The sequence below is a fragment of the Xenopus laevis genome, chromosome 7S (assembly GCF_017654675.1).
Source record: "Xenopus laevis strain J_2021 chromosome 7S, Xenopus_laevis_v10.1, whole genome shotgun sequence".
Taxonomy (NCBI): domain Eukaryota; kingdom Metazoa; phylum Chordata; class Amphibia; order Anura; family Pipidae; genus Xenopus; species Xenopus laevis.
This window is the reverse complement of record NC_054384.1, coordinates 18,084,650-18,107,220: the sequence shown is the minus strand read 5'-3', so window position 1 is coordinate 18,107,220 and position 22,571 is coordinate 18,084,650. Positions and strand designations below refer to the sequence as shown.

The following is a 22,571-nucleotide window of genomic DNA, read 5'->3' as shown; positions in this document are numbered from 1 at the left end:
TTGGCCAATAGACACCTGGGCCCACCGGCAGTTTTCCTGGTATCCCAGTGGGCCAGTCCAACACTGGTGGCTGGAGCCCCCCTCAAGGTAAAAGACATTGGTGGCCAGGACCCCCTACAAGCTAAAAAAATTGGTGCCAAGTTATAGAAAACTGATGCCTCCAGAGCAGCGTCTTTAGCAGCACGGCTGGGCCACCCTGAGAGCTTGAGATCTGCCGGGCCTGGGACAATAGTCACCCTGTGCCCCCTTGATGGTGGCCCGGTCAGTAGTCAAGCTCAGCCACCTGCGACCATGACAGAATAGTGGCAGTTTAAGGGTCGTACTTCAAAAGAGAGAAAAAACATGAATGCTCTGTTGTATTTTCACGTAATAAGCCAACGTTTGCATGTCAGGCGTATTACGTTGACTGGTGATTTGGAAGCTACTAAAATCATCCAAAAATTTTAAGAAAAGGGCTATGATAAAGTACATTTACAAGTTAAAAATGAGGAGGTACGAAAAATCCCTATGGGAGAACTACTTAAAAAGAAGGTTATCAACGTAGGTAAATATCAAAGAATTCCCTATATCAGCTCTTATGATAATAATACTAACATCTATAGAAAAACAATCCAAAAATATTGGAAAATATCAAAATATCAAAAACAGACCCTAAATATGGCCAATTAATTAAACCTAAGGTCCAACAACACACACATACATTTCCTTGTAGAAATTGTGGTCATTGTAAGGGCATTATTCTGGGTAACACTGTTACACATCCAAATCATGGCTCTAAATACTAATTAAAAAGGTTTTTTACATGTGACAATAGTGACACCATTTACTGTATTAAATGCCCACGCGGCCTAGCCTACGTGGACCAAACCAGAACTCGGCCCATTAAGGTTAGGCTTAATGAACATAAATCTGTAATACGGAATTATGAGCCCCATGTGATACGTTCGAATACTGAGGCAAAGCCCAAAACTGATTCAGGGAAGAATTTAATATGACTTGCTTTCTATAGATTATCAGTTTTGTTCTATTGACAAGTGCTTTCTTCTTTCACAGATAACATAATTCTCTGAATATACTACAAGGACAGGTAATTTTTTCTCCCTTCTATAGGTAAGGTAAGAGTTTTTAATCTTTTTTGTATCTATTTTACAATGTAACTATGTATGTGTCTTGTAGGTAATCTTGTTCAATTGTAACAGGTTTGTCTTCACATTATCTGGGACTTTGACACTGTATCAGTTTGCTGAGTGAATCACAGTTTGCTTTGATGAACTTTTAATATGAATTAATTCCTACAACTTGAAGCTAAAAAACTTGGAATTGATGATTTTTGTATTTTTGTATTATATGAATATTGTATGAATTTCTTTACTTTGTACTTAATAAAATTGAAATATTTCATCTTTTGGACAAATTGAATCGAACGAAAACTCGTTTCCAATTAAAAAAACTCGATTTCAGTTTTTTCTCCGAAAAAAAAAAACTCGAATGTCAGGAAGGCTGCAAACCACCAAATTGGTCCCTGGACCTCTCCCACTGACTTATACAGCAATTCGGCAGGTTTAAGGTGGTGAATAGTTGAATTAGAGTTCTTAAAGGGCCAGAGTATGATAAATCTCAAAATTCCAAATTAAAACTTGAATCGAGTTTGGATAATTCACAATTCAAATTTGAGAGTTTTGACCAAAAAAAAAATTTGAAAATTTGAATTTTCACTTCGACCCTTATTAAATCTGCCCTTTGATATACAGATAAACACACAAAACCAGCAATAACCAATACTAGAGGTAAAGAGGGCCCTGCTGCAAAGATCTTAGAATCTAAAAAATGCGCATACTTTTGCATTAATTTTAACGTACCAGGTGCAATTGTGGTAGACACATTTCACCAATCACATTGCCCCCTTGCGACCATAATAATGCTGGAATTCTGGGAAAAAATGCTGCATTGCAGGAAAAAAACCATGGTAATTGCACTTGAAATTGTACTTTACTTGCTGAACTTGTGGACCTACAGTACATGTGCCCTTTTGTGTTCCTTATAGTACAATACAGAGCTTCCAACTAAGAATAACTAAGAACTTGAAATGGTATTACAGAGAATTTTTTTAATGCAAAAAGTGATAAAATTGCAGTTGGTTTTGTTACATTTTTAGATCTCCTTTTTGAATTCATTCTAACTTGAGTGGTTACCAAACCTAGAAACCATGCAGTGGGAAAGGAAACAATAAGATATATCTTAAGATATATATATATAAAATTAGGCTCCTTTGGCTTTCTGATAACTAGGGTCACTGACCTTAAAATCAAGCCAAAAATCCCCCTGCGGTTAATTAGTCTCTGTGTTAATTTTTTTCATGGGTTTAAATAAATTTGCAGCCATCTGCAAAATGAAAAATGGTTATTTTAATCGATCTTCCATTTTAAAACATTTCCATTTTATAGTTTTATAGTTGCTGGCCTTCCATCACATATTGGGGCAAATTCACTAAGATTCGTAGTTGCGCCAGCGTCCGCTTCGCCGCACTTCGCCAGGTGAATTTTCGCCAGCGCTATGCAAATTCACTAAAATCTGAAGTTGTGCTCAGGGGAAACGAAAGGTTGCGAAGTTGCACTAGCGTTTATTCGCCAGGCAAAGCGAAGTTACTCTAGCGATGCTTAATTTGCATATGGTGCCAAATTGACTTTACAATGGAAGTATACGTAGCAGCCTGGGAAACCTTCAAAACATCAAATAAAATTTTTATTTTGCCCTACACATTTGCCCACTGTATAGTTAAGGTGCCATGAGTTAGGAAATGTAGGGGGTAAGGAGGGTAGCCCCAAAAAAAATTCGAACTTTTTCAGCCTATCACCCATAAAAAAAGAAAAAACGCCAGCGTTTTTTGGGACTTTGAAAAAATTTCAACTTTTTTTGAAGCAATCCCTATCTACTCTATTGCACTTCGCCTGGTTTGAGATGGCGAAAAAAGTCTAGCGGAAAAGGTAGCGTTCAGAAAAATGCGCGTGTCAATGAATTTGCGTAGTTACGTCCATTCCGCAAATTCGCCAGGCGTAAGGGTGCGAAGTAACACTAGCGAATTTACGCCAGTGTCCGTTAGTGAATCGGCGAATTAACGAAAATGCGATACGCTAGCGAATTAACGCTAGCATTAGGCGCTTCGTCCTTTAGTGAATTTGCCCCATAGTGTTTTCTATCCATAATATATCAAATTTGTTATACTTTGCTATAATAAGCCACAAATTCCCTTTTTGGTACATTTAAGTTATTGATTTTGTGATTTCCGTTGAGGCACCCATTGCCATTATGCATCTCGTATTTGGTCAAGTTGAGTGGCGGCTTACATTCGTGCCAGTTCTTTAGCGCCTTATTCATCGTTCTTTGGTCGGTGATGCCCAAAAGTTTCTCACTCTCTTCTTTCTCCTTTTCCTTCTCCTCTAACATGTGCGAGTGCCCCATGGCCAAATCTTTATTTATGGTCTCGAAGAACTGTTGGATGCACATCTTTGCAAAGCTCTTTGCGTGCTCGTTGCAGGTCTCATCAAAAAGTTTGCGCTCAATATCAATGTAGTGGGACCAGTATTTGCTTTTCAGGAAAGCAGCTTGTGTAAAGCAAGGGCGGATAGCTCGCACAAGAAATGCCACGAAGGTCATGATTAATACAAAGGCCCATCCCACTGCCTAGAAAAACAAAAAAGAGTAAGTATAGTTGCATACAAAATTGTACTAATACTCTGGATTGTACTAATAATCTGCATGTTTATTTATAACAAAAAAATAATTCCACAACAGTCTGCAATAGGGGACAATATACATTTCTGCATTTATAAAAATCTACATGGATTAGATTTTACAGATTTATATTTTTAAATGCACAGCTCCTTTCCAGCTCTAATGTTCATATCTCACAAGCTTGATAAATAGTTGTTGTTTACCCCATATAGTGTGTTTTAAAGGAGAACTAAAGCCTGAAAATGAATTGGGCTAAAAATGCCATGTTTTATATACTGAACTTATTGCACCAGTCTAAATTTTTAGCTTGTCAATAGCAGCAATGATCCAGGACTTCAAACTTGTCACAGGGGGTCACCATCTTGGAAAGTGTCTGTGACACTCACATGCTCAGTGGGCTCTGAGCAGCTGTTGAGAAGCTAAGATTAGGGGTTGACACAAATTATCAAGCAGAAAATGAGGGTGGCCTGTAATATAAGCTGATACTACAGGGCTGTTTATTAAATTCTTATGTTATTTGCACTGGTTTCTGTGCTGCCATGTAGTAATTATCCATATTAATTACTAATCAGCCTTATATTGGCATTTCTATTCTATGTATACTGTATATTTTGAGTCAATCCCTAAACTGAGTAACTGAATCAGCAGAAAAGAAGATGGGGAGCTACTGGGGCATCTTTGGAGACACAGATCTTCCCTGCTAAAGGCTTTGGTTGCCTTTGGCTGGTACAGAAGCCCAAAACATAATGTACAACATTTCTAGCTACTTCTTTAGCTTAACTTTCCTTGTCCTTTAATCCTGTCCAGGATGAAATAAATCTGCTTTCATCTAGAAGATGCAATCTTAGGAATACATTTATTATTAGATAGAATTCACCTCCCCTAGGGGCGATCCTGGGGATGTTGCTGCCTGAGGGCGCCCCCTCTCCACTTAAAGAAAAAGGAAAGGCTAAAATTCAGTAAGCTTTATCAGAAAGGTCTATATAAATACACCAGTAAACCCTCAAAGTAGTGCTGCTCTGTCAAAAGAAACACCACATTTCTTTCCTTCTATTGTGTACACATGGGCTTCTGTATCAGACTTCCTGTTTTCAGCATAAACCTCCAGGGCTAGGGCTTGAGCATGCTCAGTTTGCTCTTTTCTCCCCTCCCTGCTGTAATATGAGCCCAGAGCTATGACTGAGCAGGGAGAGACTCAGGTAGGAAGTGATGTCACACCAAGCTAATATGGCAGCTGCTATACTAAACAAACAGAGAGAGCTTCTAGAGCTGTTTACTCAGGTATGGTAAAGCATTCTGCAGAATAAAAAATATTTTATAGTTTGCACTGTTTTGAATAATCAATTGGCAATAAACTGCTTCAGTAGCTTTCCTTCTTTATAAAACATCAGTGTTGGTGCGGGTCAAAGGGGAGACAAATCAATAGTGCAATGAGCACAATAGTGCTCTTTGTACTAGCAGAGCCCCCAGAAATTCAGCTCTGAAAGTTACAAGAGTCGGCTTTTTGTCACCCCTTGTAATTGTCCACTTGCTGCCACCTGAGGTAAGACCTTGCCCCATGGCAGGCGCAGTCCTGCACCACCCAAAAATAAACAAAGATGCAGTAGATTCATGTAGTTTGCACAGTGACTGGGAAAAACCCTAGTGGGTAGGTATGTCTTTCCCAGAATGCTCTGTGAGACACAGCAGATGTGGCGAATAAGAGGGGTGTTCAACCAGGCTGAAAAAAGGCAGGACAGGTGCTGGAATTAATGAGACATCGCCTGTGGAAAATGGGGTCGTGAGTGAGCTCTCTGTCCAGGAAGTCAGGGGTGAGCTTGTGCAATATTAGGAGATCTAAGAACAAACACCTAAAGATTGTGAATTAAATATTTGTAATTTTACTGGGTTGAGAATGACTAAGGCACTGTCAAAAATAAGATTCAAAGGTATTCAGGCTGCCAATGAAACAGTATATGCATTCATACAGATCTCACCCTAAGTGGAATTTAGACTAGGCTTCCAGGAAGATCTAATAGACCAAATCAACATCCACCCTCAGTCCTACCCTCGCTGGGCCAACTGCCAACATGGGCAATTTTGACCAAACCATATCGCTTACCCTAAAATCAAGACTAGTACAAAGATCTATCTTTTACCACTTTTTTTTCTTTTATAGTATCAACATTGCCCGATGTTGAAGCTAAATTTCTTATATGTGATAAAAGAGCTAAGAGAGCTCCTGCTATAAGTTAGTGCTTTACCTGGGAGATGCATCGTAAGTATCGCTCTGCCACTTCCTGGGCAACAATTTCATGCCCATCGTAAATGTCTTTGCAAGGAAGTCTGGCCAATATTCTGTTGACTTCCTTCTCGGACAGATTTAGGTCTGTCTTATTTCCAAGTTTATCAAGGGGCACAGAAGTGCTGAAAGCACATATAAAACACTTGCCATGCAGTAATGTCACTGATATCCATACAGCCGGGGCAATCAATGCCCTTTGGGTCACGGAACAAAACATGTAACGCAGAACTGCAGCATCCTTCTGCCTCATCCCCGTTGGTCTCTTCCATTCTTCTGCCAACATGGACACATTGTTGTTCATGACAAAGCCTAAGAGAAACAGCACAATGGGAGGCACAATGAGAACACCCATGCCATAAGACATGTTGTATCCAGGAAGACAAGGGCAGTTGAAGTCAAATGCAGTGTATAGATGGGCGCTTGCCAGTGCCATAATACCGCATATTCCATTCATAAAGGATTCCTGGTTGGACTGCAGGAACTGGAAGATCATACGAAATTTATCCATTTTTTTCTTTTCTCTGGTGTGTTAAAAATAAAACTATATATATATATGCTGGCTTCAAAATAAAAATATCTTCCCAAATCCCTTTGTGCAGCGGAATTCCATGCCTAGGGAGTATTATGACCTTTCCCAGCTTGAATCATCTTCCCTTTGTTTTTCTGTGGGCGTTTTGAGTAGAATCAGTTTGGGTTTCTTCATCACTAGTTCTTTATGGTTACAGCACAACTGTCTTTGAAGTCTTATGACATCCGATTATGTTTCTGCTTCTTTTGGTCCCCAGTTGGTGCTTCTCTTTATTTGTTTGATGTGAGCCTGCTACTATGTACTTCTGGGATGTGTTTTCTCGCACAATAACTACAAAGGCCCCACCTTGCAGCAGAACAAACATATGCAAACTTGAAGACTATCATTGCTTCAGAGAGCTCAGCACCTAGGGAACAGAATGACAGTTTAAAAACCTATTTATGCACTGCTATTATTAAATGTCCTGTTGAGTTACCCTTTGCAAAATATAATCTTAAAAGGAACATATGGCACACCCACCTAGTTTCTTAATATGGATGTTCTTCCTTTAATTTCCCCTTACCGACACAGTAAAATATAATGGATGATAGCACACAGATACGTTTTTGGTGCCTGGGAAGACTGGAAAATAGTAAGCAAATAGAGCTCCCTGGCCTCCATTTGATTAGCAACCTGCCCCCAAAAAAGAAATGGTAATTTCTTCTGGCAGCTGTGATTATAAAGTGAGATTTGCCTATGAGAAAAGTTGGTTGATCCAAAGTTATTTGATGTAGCATGCATTACAGGGGCAAACGTTGCTCCGGGTCTAACCCATAGCAAACACTCAGGTGGTGGTTTTCTGGTGTGCTATTTATAAATAAGCATTGGATTGCTATGGTTTGCTTATTTATCAAAGGTCGAATTTTAGAGTGATGTGAATTTTTTAAAACTCTAATAAATTAGATTAAATAGTCCCAACTTGAAAACCCTAATCGACTTTGAATCGTGTTTTCCTCTGAAAAAAACCTTGACTTTTGTGTGTCAAATTTTTTTCTAGGGCGCAACATTTTTTTCTCCATTGGAGTCTATTTTTGAAGCAAAACTAGCAAACAAAAATTTGGCTCATCACTACTATTAACATCTTCATATAGTTCATGGGACCTTTGCCATTGACTACATGAACGTGGCAGGTTTTAGGTGGAGAATAGTCGAATTAGGACTGTTTCCAGGGTCGAGGTGTGATAACATTTCACATTCAAATTCAAGTTGGTGGTTCTAATTTACCATTCAAACCTTAGTAAATCTGCCCCTAAAAGATCCATTCGTTTGGTCTGGTTGTCAAAGGATAGGGATGTAGCGAACGTCGGAAAAAAAGTTCGCGAACATATTCGCGAACTTGCGCAAAAACGCGAGCGGTTCGCGAACGGTTCGCGAACCCCATAGACTTCAATGGGAAGGCGAACTTTAACATCTAGAAAAGACATTTCTGGCCAGAAAAATGATTTTAAAGTTGTTTAAAGGGTGCAACGACCTGGACAGTGGCATGCCAGAGGGGGATCAAGGGCAAAAATGTATCTGAAAAATCTGCCTGTGTGTGCTTGGAAGAGATAGTGTAGGGGGAGAGCTGTTAGTGATTTCAGGGACAGATGATAGTAAGTTTGCTGGCTAGTAATCTGCTTGATACTGCTCTGTATTGGAGGGACAGAAGTCTGCAGGGATTTGAGGGACATTTTAGCTTAGGTAGCTTTGCTGGCTAGTAATCTACTGTTCTCTTTAAACAACTGCCATACGTTGACCTTGTAGGCATTGTTTGCCCAGTTTTTTTGGACGCAGCCACTGAAGCACAGTTGCCAGAAAAAATATGCCATATAAATGCTGAAAATAGTCATTTTTCGCCATACGTTGACCTTGTAGACATTGTTTGCCCAGTTTTTTTGGACGCAGCCACTGAAGCACAGTTGCCAGAAAAATTATGCCATATAAATGCTGAAAATATAAATTTTTTTGGTTGCAGCCACTGAAGCACAGAGGCCAGAAAAATTATGCCATATAAATGCAGAAAATATGCATTTTTTTGGTCGCAGCCACTGAAGCACAGTTGACAGAAAAATTATGCCATATAAATGCTGAAAATATAAACTTTTTTGGTTGCAGCCACTGAAGCACAGAGGCCAGAAAAATTATGCCATATAAATGCAGAAAACATGCATTTTTTTGGTCGCAGCCACTGAAGCACAGTTGACAGAAAAATTATGCCATATAAATGCTGAAAATATAAATTTTTTTGGTTGCAGCCACTGAAGCACAGAGGCCAGAAAAATTATGCCATATAAATGCAGAAAATATGCATTTTTTTGGTCGCAGCCACTGAAGCACAGTTGCCAGAAAAAATATGCCATATAAATGCTGAAAATAGTCATTTTTTGCCATATACGTTGAGTCAACGTATGGCAAAAAATGACTATTTTCAGCATTTATATGGCATATTTTTTCTGGCCTCTGTGCTTCAGTGGCTGCGGCCAAAAAAACTGGGCAAACAATGCCTACAAGGTCAACGTCGTTGACCTTGTAGGCATTGTTTGCCCAGTTTTTTTGGCCGCAGCCACTGAAGCACAGAGGCCAGAAAAAATATGCCATATAAATGCTGAAAATAGTCATTTTTTTGGTCGCAGCCACTGAAGCACAGTTGCCAGAAAAATTATGCCATATAAATGCTGAAAACATAAATTTTTTTGGTTGCAGCCACTGAAGCACAGAGGCCAGAAAAATTATGCCATATAAATGCAGAAAATATGCATTTTTTTGGTTGCAGCCACTGAAGCACAGAGGCCAGAAAAATTATGCCATATAAATGCAGAAAATATGCATTTTTTTGGATGCAGCCACTGAAGCACAGTTGCCAGAAAAAATATGCCATATAAATGCTGAAAATAGTCATTTTTTGCCATACGTTGACCTTGTAGACATTGTTTGCCCAGTTTTTTTGGTTGCAGCCACTGAAGCACAGAGGCCAGAAAAAATTAAACCAGTAGGGTTTGCACCCTAGTTTGTAACGGTGGCGGAGGGAGGAGGAGGACGCTAAAGGACAGCTGTGTGTGGAGTCATGAGGCTTGAAGAGAAGGACAGCTGCATAGAAGTCAGAACAAGTCTTCCGGCGTGCAGTAACCCTCCGAGATCCACCCCTCATTCATTTTAATAAAGGTCAGGTAATCGACACTTTTGTGACCTAGGCGAGTTCTCTTCTCAGTTACAATCCCTCCTGCTGCACTGAAGGTCCTTTCTGAGAGCACACTTGAGGCTGGGCAAGACAAGAGGTTCATGGCAAATTGTGACAGCTCTGGCCACAGATCAAGCCTGCGCACCCAGTAGTCCAGGGGTTCATCGCTCCTCAGAGTGTCGATATCTGCAGTTAATGCCAGGTAGTCCGCTACCTGCCGGTCGAGGCGTTCTTTGAGGGTGGATCCAGAAGGGTTGTGGCGCTGCCTTGGACAGAAAAACATTTGCATGTCTGACGTTACAGACTGGCCAAAGGGCTTTGTCCTTGCAGGTGTGCTCGTGGCAGGATTACTGGCACCTCTGCCCCTGGAATGTTGATGAGTTCCTGAAGTGACATCACCCTTAAAAGCATTGTACAACATGTTTTGCAGGCTGGTTTGTAAATGCCGCATCTTTTCGGACTTGTGGTATGTTGGTAACATTTCTGACACTTTATGCTTGTACCGAGGGTCTAGTAGCGTTGCGACCCAGTACAGGTCCTTCTCCTTAAGCCTCTTGATACGGGGGTCCTTCAACAGGCATGACAGCATGAAAGACCCCATTCTCACAAGGTTGGATGCAGAGCTATCCATCTCCGCTTCCTCATTATCAAGGACTGCATCATCCACGGTCTCCTCCCCCCAGCCACGTACAAGACCAGGGGTCCCCAAAAGGTCACCACTAGCCCCCTGGGAAGCCTGCTCCTGTTGGTCCTCCTCCTCCTCCTCCACAAAGCCACCTTCCTCCTCTGACTCCACTTCTGGCACCTCTCCCTGCGTTGCAGCAGGTGCCTGGGTTCGTTCTGGTGATTCCGACCAGAAATCGTGCGCTTCCAGCTCCTCGTCACGCTGGTCTACAGCCTCATCTGTCACTCGTCGCACGGCACGCTCCAGGAAGAAAGCGAAGGGTATTAGGTCGCTGATGGTGCCTTCGGTGCGACTGACCATATTTGTCACCTCTTCAAAAGGTCGCATGAGCCTGCAGGCATCGCGCATAAGCACCCAGTAACGGGGGAAAAAAATCCCCAGCTGTGCAGATCCAGTCCTACCACCCAGTTCAAAAAGGTACTCGTTGACGGCCCTTTGTTGTTGCAGCAGACGTTCCAACATAAGGAGCGTTGAATTCCAGCGAGTCTGGCTGTCAGAAATCAAACGCCTGACTGGCATGTTGTAGCGCTGCTGAATGTCAGCAAGGCGTGCCATGGCTGTGAAGGAACGTCTGAAATGGGCCGACACCTTTCTGGACTGGGTGAGAACGTCCTGGAATCCTGGGTACTTGGAGACAAAACGTTGGACTATTAAATTTAACACATGTGCCATGCAGGGCACATGTGTTAAATTGCCTAGTCTCAACGCTGCCAACAGATTGCTTCCATTGTCACACACCACTTTTCCGATCTGCAGTTGGTGTGGGGTCAGCCACCGATCGGCCTGTGACTGCAGAGATGACAGGAGTACAGATCCGGTATGGTTTTTGCTTTCCAGGCACGTCATCCCCAAGACAGCGTGACAACGGCGTACCTGGCACGTCGAATAGCCTAGGGGGAGCTGGGGGTGCACAGGTGTGGAGGAGGAGAAGGAGGACCCAGCAGCAGAGTAAGAAGAAGAAGAAGACGAGGTAGAGAGCGATGGAGGAGTAGAGGTGGTGGCAGAACCGCGTGCAATCCGTGGCGGTGACACCAACTCCACTGTTGTTGTTGAGCTACCCATTCCCTGCTTCCCAGCCATTACCAAGTTCACCCAGTGGGCAGTGTAGGTGACATACCTGCCCTGACCATGCTTGGAGGACCATGCGTCAGTAGTCATATGGACCTTTGGCCCAACACTAAGTGACAGAGATGCGGTAACTTGGCTCTGCACATGTTGGTACAGGTGTGGTATTCCCTTTTTAGAAAAAAAATTGCGGCTGGGTACCTTCCACTGCGGTGTCCCAATTGCTACAAATTTGCGGAAGGCCTCAGAGTCCACCAGCTGGTATGGTAAAAGCTGGCGGGCTAAGAGTGCAGACAAGCCAGCTGTCAGACGCCGGGCAAGGGGGTGACAGTCAGACATTGGCTTCTTACGCTCAAACATGGCCTTCACAGAAACTTGGCTGGTGGCAGATGACTGGGAATGGGAACAGGTGGTCAAGGTGGAAGGCGGAGTGGAGGGTGGTTCAGACGGGTCAAGGAGAGCAGAGGTAGAGCAGTAAGATGCTGGACCAGAAGGAGTGTGGCTTTTAGTTTGCCTGTTGCCTTTGAGGTGTTGCTCCCAAAGTGCTTTGTGCTTGCCGCTCATGTGCCTTCGCATAGAAGTTGTACCTATGTGGCTGTTGGGCTTACCAAGGCTCAGTTTCTGACTGCACTCATTGCAAATTACAATGCTTTTGTCAGAGGCACACACATTAAAAAAATCCCACACTGCTGACTTTTTGGAAGTGTGCGATCTGGCGGTAACAGTAGAAGTTGGCGGAGTTGGCGGTATTGGCGGCAATGGCGGGTGCGTTGGCCGGCTGAACACAGGTGCCGATACATGTTGTTGCCCTGCTGATCCCTGCGGGCTGTCCTCCCTGCTTCTTCTAAGTCTTATTCTCCTACTGCCTCTCTGACTCTCCGTCTCTCCATCTGAACTACCCTCCTCTTGCTCTCTTCTACTAGGCACCCACAAAACATCAATCTCCTCATCATCATTCTCCTCAGATGCATCAATTTCTTCTGACACATCACAGAAGGAAGCAGCAGCGGGGACCTCCTCCTCATCACTCATTATGTCCATCTCTATCGTGTTCTCTGCCAGAATTAAATCTGGTGTAAGGTCCTCATCTCCTTCATCTTCTTCTGGCAATAATGGTTGCGCATTACTCAGTTCAAGAAACTCATTGGAAAATAACTCCTCTGACCCCAGTGAAGAAGGGGCACCGGTGGTGGAGGAAGTGTTACGTGGGGTGGCCATAGCAGTGGAGGATGAGGAGGATGTTGTGGTAAAGTTAGAAACGGTAGAGGATGGGGTGTGCTGTGTAAGCCAGTCAACTACCTCTTCAGCATTTTGGGAGTTCAGGGTCATTGGCTTTTTAAAACTGGGCAATTTGCTAGGGCCACAGGATTGCATAGCAGCACGGCCCCTAGCACGGCCTCTGCGTGGCGGCCTGCCTTTGCCTGGCATTATTTTTAAAAAAACAACAACAACAACAAAAACTCAGTTGGTTTTTCTGGAAACGATAATACACACAGCTAGATGGCGGGTTGAAGAAAACACTGTGCAAATAATGCCTACAAAGTCAACGTATACACTACTACAGCGGTGGATACGGATTACGTAAAATATATGAATGCTGCTTGAAAAAAAGTAACTCAAGTGGTTTTTCTAGAGACGATAATATTATCAATATTTAGACAAAATGTGAACAAGGTCACACAGCTCGATGGCGGGTTGAAGAAAACAGTGTGCAAATAATGCCTACAAGGTCAACGTATACACTACTACAGCGGTGGATACGGATTACGTAAAATATCTGAATGCTGCTTGAAAAAAAGTAACTCAAGTGGTTTTTCTAGAGACGATAATATTATCAATATTTAGACAAAATGTGAACAAGCTCACACAGCTCGATGGCGGGTTGAAGAAAACAGTGTGCAAATAATGCCTACAAGGTCAACGTATACACTACTACAGCGGTGGATACGGATTACGTAAAATATATGAATGCTGCTTGAAAAAAGTGACTCCGGTGTTTTTTCTGGAGACGGTAATATTATGGATATTTAGACAGAATGGGAACAAGGTCACACAGCTCGATGGCGGGTTGAAGAAAACAGTGTGCAAATAATGCCTACAAGGCCAACGTATACACTACTACAGCGGTGGATACGGATTACGTAAAATATATGAATGCTGCTTGAAAAAAGTGACTCCGGTGTTTTTTCTGGAGACGGTAATATTATGGATATTTAGACAGAATGGGAACAAGGTCACACAGCTCGATGGCGGGTTGAAGAAAACAGTGTGCAAATAATGCCTACAAGGCCAACGTATACACTACTACAGCGGTGGATACGGATTACGTAAAATATATGAATGCTGCTTGAAAAAAGTGACTCCGGTGTTTTTTCTGGAGACGGTAATATTATGGATATTTAGACAGAATGGGAACAAGGTCACACAGCTCGATGGCGGGTTGAAGAAAACAGTGTGCAAATAATGCCTACAAGGTCAACGTATACACTACTACAGCGGTGGATACGGATTACGTAAAATATATGAATGCTGCTTGAAAAAAAGTAACTCAAGTGGTTTTTCTAGAGACGATAATATTATCAATATTTAGACAAAATGTGAACAAGCTCACACAGCTCGATGGCGGGTTGAAGAAAACACTGTGCAAATAATGCCTACAAGGCCAACGTATACACTACTACAGCGGTGGATACGGATTACGTAAAATATATGAATGCTGCTTGAAAAAAGTGACTCCGGTGTTTTTTCTGGAGACGGTAATATTATGGATATTTAGACAGAATGGGAACAAGGTCACACAGCTCGATGGCGGGTTGAAGAAAACAGTGTGCAAATAATGCCTACAAGGCCAACGTATACACTACTACAGCGGTGGATACGGATTACGTAAAATATATGAATGCTGCTTGAAAAAAGTGACTCCGGTGTTTTTTCTGGAGACGGTAATATTATGGATATTTAGACAGAATGGGAACAAGGTCACACAGCTCGATGGCGGGTTGAAGAAAACAGTGTGCAAATAATGCCTACAAGGTCAACGTATACACTACTACAGCGGTGGATACGGATTACGTAAAATATATGAATGCTGCTTGAAAAAAAGTAACTCAAGTGGTTTTTCTAGAGACGATAATATTATCAATATTTAGACAAAATGTGAACAAGCTCACACAGCTCGATGGCGGGTTGAAGAAAACAGTGTGCAAATAATGCCTACAAGGCCAACGTATACACTACTACAGCGGTGGATACGGATTACGTAAAATATATGAATGCTGCTTGAAAAAAGTGACTCCGGTGTTTTTTCTGGAGACGGTAATATTATGGATATTTAGACAGAATGGGAACAAGGTCACACAGCTCGATGGCGGGTTGAAGAAAACAGTGTGCAAATAATGCCTACAAGGCCAACGTATACACTACTACAGCGGTGGATACGGATTACGTAAAATATATGAATGCTGCTTGAAAAAAGTGACTCCGGTGTTTTTTTCTGGAGACGGTAATATTATGGATATTTAGACAGAATGGGAACAAGGTCACACAGCTCGATGGCGGGTTGAAGAAAACAGTGTGCAAATAATGCCTACAAGGCCAACGTATACACTACTACAGCGTGGATACGGATTACGTAAAATATATGAATGCTGCTTGAAAAAAGTGACTCCGGTGTTTTTTCTGGAGACGGTAATATTATGGATATTTAGACAGAATGGGAACAAGGTCACACAGCTCGATGGCGGGTTGAAGAAAACAGTGTGCAAATAATGCCTACAAGGTCAACGTATACACTACTACAGCGGTGGATACGGATTACGTAAAATATATGAATGCTGCTTGAAAAAAAGTAACTCAAGTGGTTTTTCTAGAGACGATAATATTATCAATATTTAGACAAAATGTGAACAAGCTCACACAGCTCGATGGCGGGTTGAAGAAAACACTGTGCAAATAATGCCTACAAGGCCAACGTATACACTACTACAGCGGTGGATACGGATTACGTAAAATATATGAATGCTGCTTGAAAAAAGTGACTCCGGTGTTTTTTCTGGAGACGGTAATATTATGGATATTTAGACAGAATGGGAACAAGGTCACACAGCTCGATGGCGGGTTGAAGAAAACAGTGTGCAAATAATGCCTACAAGGCCAACGTATACACTACTACAGCGGTGGATACGGATTACGTAAAATATATGAATGCTGCTTGAAAAAAGTGACTCCGGTGTTTTTTCTGGAGACGGTAATATTATGGATATTTAGACAGAATGGGAACAAGGTCACACAGCTCGATGGCGGGTTGAAGAAAACAGTGTGCAAATAATGCCTACAAGGTCAACGTATACACTACTACAGCGGTGGATACGGATTACGTAAAATATATGAATGCTGCTTGAAAAAAGTGACTCCGGTGTTTTTTCTGGAGACGGTAATATTATGGATATTTAGACAGAATGGGAACAAGGTCACACAGCTCGATGGCGGGTTGAAGAAAACAGTGTGCAAATAATGCCTACAAGGCCAACGTATACACTACTACAGCGGTGGATACGGATTACGTAAAATATATGAATGCTGCTTGAAAAAAGTGACTCCGGTGTTTTTTCTGGAGACGGTAATATTATGGATATTTAGACAGAATGGGAACAAGGTCACACAGCTCGATGGCGGGTTGAAGAAAACAGTGTGCAAATAATGCCTACAAGGCCAACGTATACACTACTACAGCGGTGGATACGGATTACGTAAAATATATTATGGCTGCTTGAAAAAAGTGACTCCGGTGTTTTTTCTGGAGACGGTAATATTATGGATATTTAGACAGAATGGGAACAAGGTCACACAGCTCGATGGCGGGTTGAAGAAAACAGTGTGCAAATAATGCCTACAAGGCCAACGTATACACTACTACAGCGGTGGATACGGATTACGTAAAATATATTATGGCTGCTTGAAAAAAGTGACTCCGGTGTTTTTTCTGGAGACGGTAATATTATGGATATTTAGACAGAATGGGAACAAGGTCACACAGCTCGATGGCGGGTTGAAGAAAACAGTGTGCAAATAATGCCTACAGGGCAAATAATGCCTAAAAGGTCAACTTATACACTACTACAGCGGTAGTAAAATAAAAAAAAGTAAAATAAAAAAAAAATGAATATTAAAAAAAAAAATTAAAGTTGGTGCTGCTGAACTACTAGGAGCAGCAGATTAGCACACCAGTCCCACTCCCCAACACTGCTAGACTAATAGCACTGGGCTCTTATAGTAGTAGTAGTAGTAGTAGTAGTAAAACAACAAAAAAATAAATAAAAGCAGTCCTTACAAGGACTACTGTTATTGCAGCAGTCAGCAGATGAGATCAGAAGCAGGACAGCTGCCCACTGCAGCTACATACAGAGCACTGCAGTAGAAGGTAGATTACTAGCCAGCAAAGCTACCTAAGCTTAAATGTCCCTCAAACCCCTGCAGACTTCTGTCCCTCCAATAACAGAGCAGTATCAAAACGATTACTAGCCAGCAAACTTTCAACTGTCCCTGAAATCACTAACAGGCAGCAGCTCTCTCCCTACACTATCTCTTCAGCACACACAGGCAGAGTGAAAAAACGCTGCAGGGCTTCGGTTTTTATAGGGAAGGGGAGTGGTCCAGGGGAGAGCTTCCTGATTGGCTGCCATGTACCTGCTGGTCTGGGGTGAGAGGGCAAAAAAAAGCGCCAACAATGGCGAACCCAAAATGGCGAACGTCGCGCGACGTTCGCGAACTTCCGGCGAGCGCGAACACCCGATGTTCGCGCGAACAAGTTCGCCGGCGAACAGTTCGCGACATCTCTATCAAAGGATCGTAACTTTGCCTGATTTGGCCAACCGTGTACTGGGCCGAATTGAGCTGATTTGGTTTTTGATATGTGTGCAAACAATTTGTCATTCTGAGGCCTTAAGGGTAGTTCTAATGCCACGAAAAACACCAAAGTTATCCTCATCCAACAGATTTTCAAAAAAAAATTGGCACACAGTATATAAAATGATTCTGTAGGCAACACCTATTTTAGGCATTAAAGCATCTATGACACAGCAAATCTTTAAGAAAATTGCCAGTCTTGTTTGTTTTCCTCCTCATTAATCCCATAAGAGAATATTTAGCATTATGCATTCACTTATTCTGGGTGCTTTTGCATAATTGTTTCTGCTTTGGTAGGGAGGTGACAGGAATTGGGACATGGAATTGTTGGCAAGTGTTTGCTGCCAGTGGTGGAACCGCAGAGATTAGATCTGTTTGAAGCTTTTTAGTTCTTCAAAGTATTAATTAGAAAAAGAGAGAGGAGGAACCTGTAATATAGCTTGTTGATTAGAACCTTTAGCGGGGTCTGACTATTAAATAGGATTTTTTCAACTATATATGAACTTATGGGGGGTAGATTAAATTTTTTCTATTTAATATAAGCACTTTGCACTTTTGGTTTCTTTGTGTGTTTTTTTTTTTTTTTTTAAAAACAGTCCTTTCTAAGAATCTGCTATTCAATTAATTCTTGTTTAGCTATTAATTTTCTAGATTTGAATCTATTAATAATCAAATATTTATTTACAACACACTAAGCACTTTATTTATCATTATTTAAGAAGGAATATTAATACCTCCTTTTTTTTTTTTTTTAGAATAATTATATTAATCAAATGTGGTGGTTACTTATGTAATGACATTAGGAAATTGATTGTGAGTTAATGAATTGGTCTATCTGAAAATATTAATTGAAGTTTACATCTAAACCTCAATTAGGGAATATAAGGGGTATCTTTTTTCTTCCAGAGTATGTAACATGGCAATACTAATGAAACAAAACAAAAGTGGCATACAGGTGGGACTTTTATTGGATAGTCAAGATGATAATCAAAGCAAGATTTGAGAACATTTCAGTTCATTTAAAGCTGGTTACAAGAAGCTCTGATGTACACACACATCACGTGACAAACAAAAGGAATATATATACTTTATGTATATGTGTGTATATATATATATATATATATATATATATATATATATATATATATATATATATATATATATATATATATATATATATATATATATTATATATATGCAGTCCCTGGGTTACATTATGAGATAGGGTCTGTAGATTTGTTCTTAAGTTGAATTTGTATGTAAGTTGAAACATGTACATTTACCTATTAAATGCAAATCTACCTTTTTTACCTTTCTGTGCACTGCATTAGACAACACATGCCAGAGGGGATTGGGGCAGGTGGTTTATTAAAGCTAAATGCTAATAAAGGCCAAGCAAACCACAGTATGTTTCTAACTCAAGGACTCCCTGTATATATGTTAGGTACAAGCAGAGACAGAGCCATTGTATAAATTATATCTAAAGTGTGAAATGGAGAGAATACTGTTCTAGTCTGCAGATGTCATTTACAGACAAATAAGTAATTTGCCACATCACTGTCATGGGGCTTTTTGCCAAGCTGGGATTGTGCATTGTGCAAACTCTCTATAGACTTCAGTGGTAAAGCAACCATAACAATTCTCAGATATATGGAATGAAGATTTTCATTCAGACAAAAAATGGTTTCACCAGTGGCGTAACTAGATGTTGCTGGGCCCCACAGCAAATTAATTTTATGGCCCCCAACATATCCAGTGTTTGTCCTGTTTTACCAATATATGTTCAAATTGCTCATCAATGAGAGCCTCATGGGGCCCCCTGTACCTCCTGGGCCCCCCTGCAGCCGCAGGGTCTGCTTCCTCTGTAGTTACGCCCCTGGTGTTCACATTGGTATGAATTGATTTCAGTAGGTCTAAGGTGACAGATTTTTTATTACAAAAAAAAATCCTGTGAGAAGCCATGAGAAAAATCGATAAATTCAGTATGTCTTTGTGGACTTTCAACTCAGCACAGGGTTCATTGTAATAAGCTTCCCAATGTCCCAAGCTCGATCCATAATAGGCTTCGGTGGTTGTAGGCTAGATGTGGGCCAATTCAAGATGAATTAAACGTCAGCCATATCCATATTTCTGCTGGTAATGGGATGTTTGAGTAGAAACGTTTTTCTAACCGAAGACAACATTTTTACAGGTCTAGTAACCCATAGCAACTAATCAGATGTTACTGCTGAACAGTAAAGACTACCTTCTGACTGGGGGCTATGCATTACTAAACCATTAAAACATTTTTCAACTTTTATTGTTTTATAGTCTATGGGGCATATTTATTAAGGAGTGAAGATAGAGATCACCACAGTCCACTAGAGTGAAATTCCGCTACTCTCCATTAATTTCTATGGGATTTTTAAAAGAGTATTTATCAATGGGTGAAAGTTCAAGGTACCCTACTGGTTTATTATATGTTCCATACTGATGGCTTTCCTAGGTATGTGCCCAGGCTCGGACTGGGATTCATAATAGGTCCTGCCATTCCAAGTATATAGAGGTCCACACAGGCCCAATAAATAGTGACTGTCTGTGGCATGGTACCACATTTCCTTTGGCATTTGCCGGAATCCACAGATTGCCAGTCCAGACCTGTATATGCACAATAAAGAGCCATATTTATACAACACTTTATTTCAATCACCAGATGAACAGCCTTATTGGATGGGGTTGGAATATGGTCTCCCACTTGGACAAACATGGCATGACATTAGACAAGCTAATAATCAGAATCAAGCTCCCTGTACAGTATGAATAGTTATGTCTAAACACATAAATGCTGTGGTGTCAGTCCCTAACTAAAGGAATGATGAGGATATCAGGTTTTGCATTGCCCTCGGTGCTGAAGAAAACATGGCATAGTGTAAGGCCAATGGAAATAAACATGCAAAACTCCCCAAGTAATTGGAGATTTCTACTGTGCAACGTGAGTCAAGGGAATTCATTTCTTTGCATAACCTGTCCCAGGTAAATGCCCCCCATTACACACTGAATACCTACATATATGTATTTGCTGCACAAAGCACTGGGAAACTTGGGTTTAATTAGGTGTAACATAGCAACATCTTTTTGTAGAACCCCTCACATACTGTACTTTACATACACAAAATTTCTGCATCATTCAGGACCCATAGTGCTCCTACCTTGCCCCACCCCTAGCATACTTTGGTCTCCTGTTTCATTTTTTTTCACCCCTGCTGAATATAGTGGTGGGTGTAATTTCCAAATGAAACCACCAAATTAAACTTTAAATAAGTAGTCTCTTGTTGTGTTAAGCAATAGGAAGCATAATTATTCATAAAATGTATTCATTTAGACTGTATTGTTATTAAAAATTACTCTCCCACTCTGGTTGCTACTGAGGTGGTAGGCAGTGCTTGAAACAGGACAACATGTGACTCCACTATTTGCTTTTTCAGGTGATAAATGTCATGCTACCAACCAGAAGACCTCCTTGAACCCTATTTGCATTGTGAATTTTAGTGTTAAGTTGCATTCACAAACTGCTCTCTTCTGCCAGGCATGCACATTCTTCTAAGAAACAGTAACTTTCCATCTTGATTTCAACCACATCCTCCACACTTTCCATTTACAGCGTAGCTGGGCACCAGCAGACACAAGCAGACCCTCTCCTCATTACTCATTCGAATGAATCTTGGAACGGAAACACAGTTTCACCCTTGAAATTTAATTTTTATTGAATACCTTATTTATTGTTTTGGTTGTCCCTTGAAATACAGGATAGTATCTGGTGGGCAAATGTTTTCATAAATCTCTGACTTTAATGGTGGACCAAGTGTTTGACTGCAAAGGAACTCCAAACCCTTAATTGTCTGAAGACCTATGACCTATAGGCTACAGATTGCAGATTGAGTTTCAAGGCAAAACTAGGTAGCTGCAAATAGAAAATGTGTTGTTTCTAATGTGTTTCTGCAATACGCCTATTGTTGTCTAAATTGCCTACTTCTGAAATACCCCATAAGACAGAGATTTTAAACATGTGGGGGTTTGATACAATAATGAAATTGATGTGGATCATCATGATCCCCTTTAAAACAGTGAATTCAGAGTGGTTGATTCTAATCAAAGACTTGGGTCACAAAGCATATTATGCCTCTTTTTATGTGTCCCCAGCTAATAATGGCTAAGGAACCATGCCTAGGCCAGTGGTTCCCCATATTTGGTGCTGGCTCCCCTGGGGGGGGGGTAGTTGGAGCAATTGTAGGGTAAATTAGCCTGAAGGTGAGTTAGTGTGAGAATTTGCATAAAAGGGCATTTGCTCCCAAAGATACAACTGAAAGCCCAGTTTAAAGATCAGTTAGTGTGTGGTCTGGGATGAATAATTATGCATCCGTCCTAGATATTCTTGGAACATTCCAAAATATACAGGCAGGTTAATTAGCTCTTGATAAAATTGACAATAGCATCTGTGAATTGACTCTGATAGGGATTGAAGATATCATAAATATAAAGGATAATTACATTTTTAAAGAATACAACTGTAGAGTGTAATATTTACATCACACAGACATTTTCATTTTATTGCAACTAATGTAATGCCATTTCAACAGGCCAAGTGCCCATTAATATACAATGCACGTGTCACTTGAAAGGCTTTTTTTCCATGGTAAATAACTACAGAACACAGGATCGCTTTGAAATTCTATTATTATAGACGTCAGCATTTCTCAAAATGAAATGGCATTCCTCCTGCAACAGGAGGAAAGGTCAATTCTAGAGCCGACATGTTGCACAGTCTAGAGAATACAATTCTTAAGTGAGTCATACACAGTTCTGACATTTAGGGATCTGTTTTCTAAAGAGCCATGTCTGCAGCTATCAGAAAAGTATAAAAAAAAAAATCAGCAAAAATTATAAATAGCTCATTTACAAAGCCAAAAATGTCCTGTTTTATTTTGGCAGGATTTTTAGGTGCCTTCTGGAAACTCACACCAAAGACCTACAGTATTTCCATCCATTTTCTCCAGAATGAATCTATAGAAACACAGGCCACCAAAAAAACCTGGACCCAAGGGATTAATTCCCCTACTGGCTCAGGAGGTCACTGCTCTGTGTGTGTGGGGGGTCCTCAATTGCCTATAAATGCCTATAAATGTATTAGAATTTACCC

General features: G+C 41.0%; 1 protein-coding gene across 1 annotated transcript; it reads right to left on the bottom strand.

Annotated features, from left to right (window-relative positions):
- Window positions 1-3,170: 3,170 nt before the first annotated feature.
- LOC108697925 (calcium homeostasis modulator protein 1) lies at window positions 3,171-6,871 on the bottom strand. The gene is made up of 2 exons (XM_018228400.2): window positions 5,976-6,871; window positions 3,171-3,681 (listed from the first exon to the last, which is right to left on the bottom strand). Exons 1-2 carry the CDS (start codon window positions 6,522-6,524, stop codon window positions 3,217-3,219), a joined length of 1,014 nt encoding a protein of 337 aa, XP_018083889.1. The 5' UTR covers window positions 6,525-6,871; the 3' UTR covers window positions 3,171-3,216.
- Window positions 6,872-22,571: the final 15,700 nt, after the last annotated feature.

What these genes read in the sequence shown, in the direction of transcription:
- LOC108697925 (XM_018228400.2), bottom strand. Translation starts at nt 6,524, where the DNA reads ATGGATAAATTTCGTATGATCTTCCAGTTCCTGCAGTCCAACCAGGAA. An exon ending in ACTTACGATGCATCTCCCAG is followed by an intron (nt 3,682 to 5,975) that starts GTAAAGCACTAA and finishes TTGTTTTTCTAG; the next exon opens with GCAGTGGGATGGGCCTTTGT.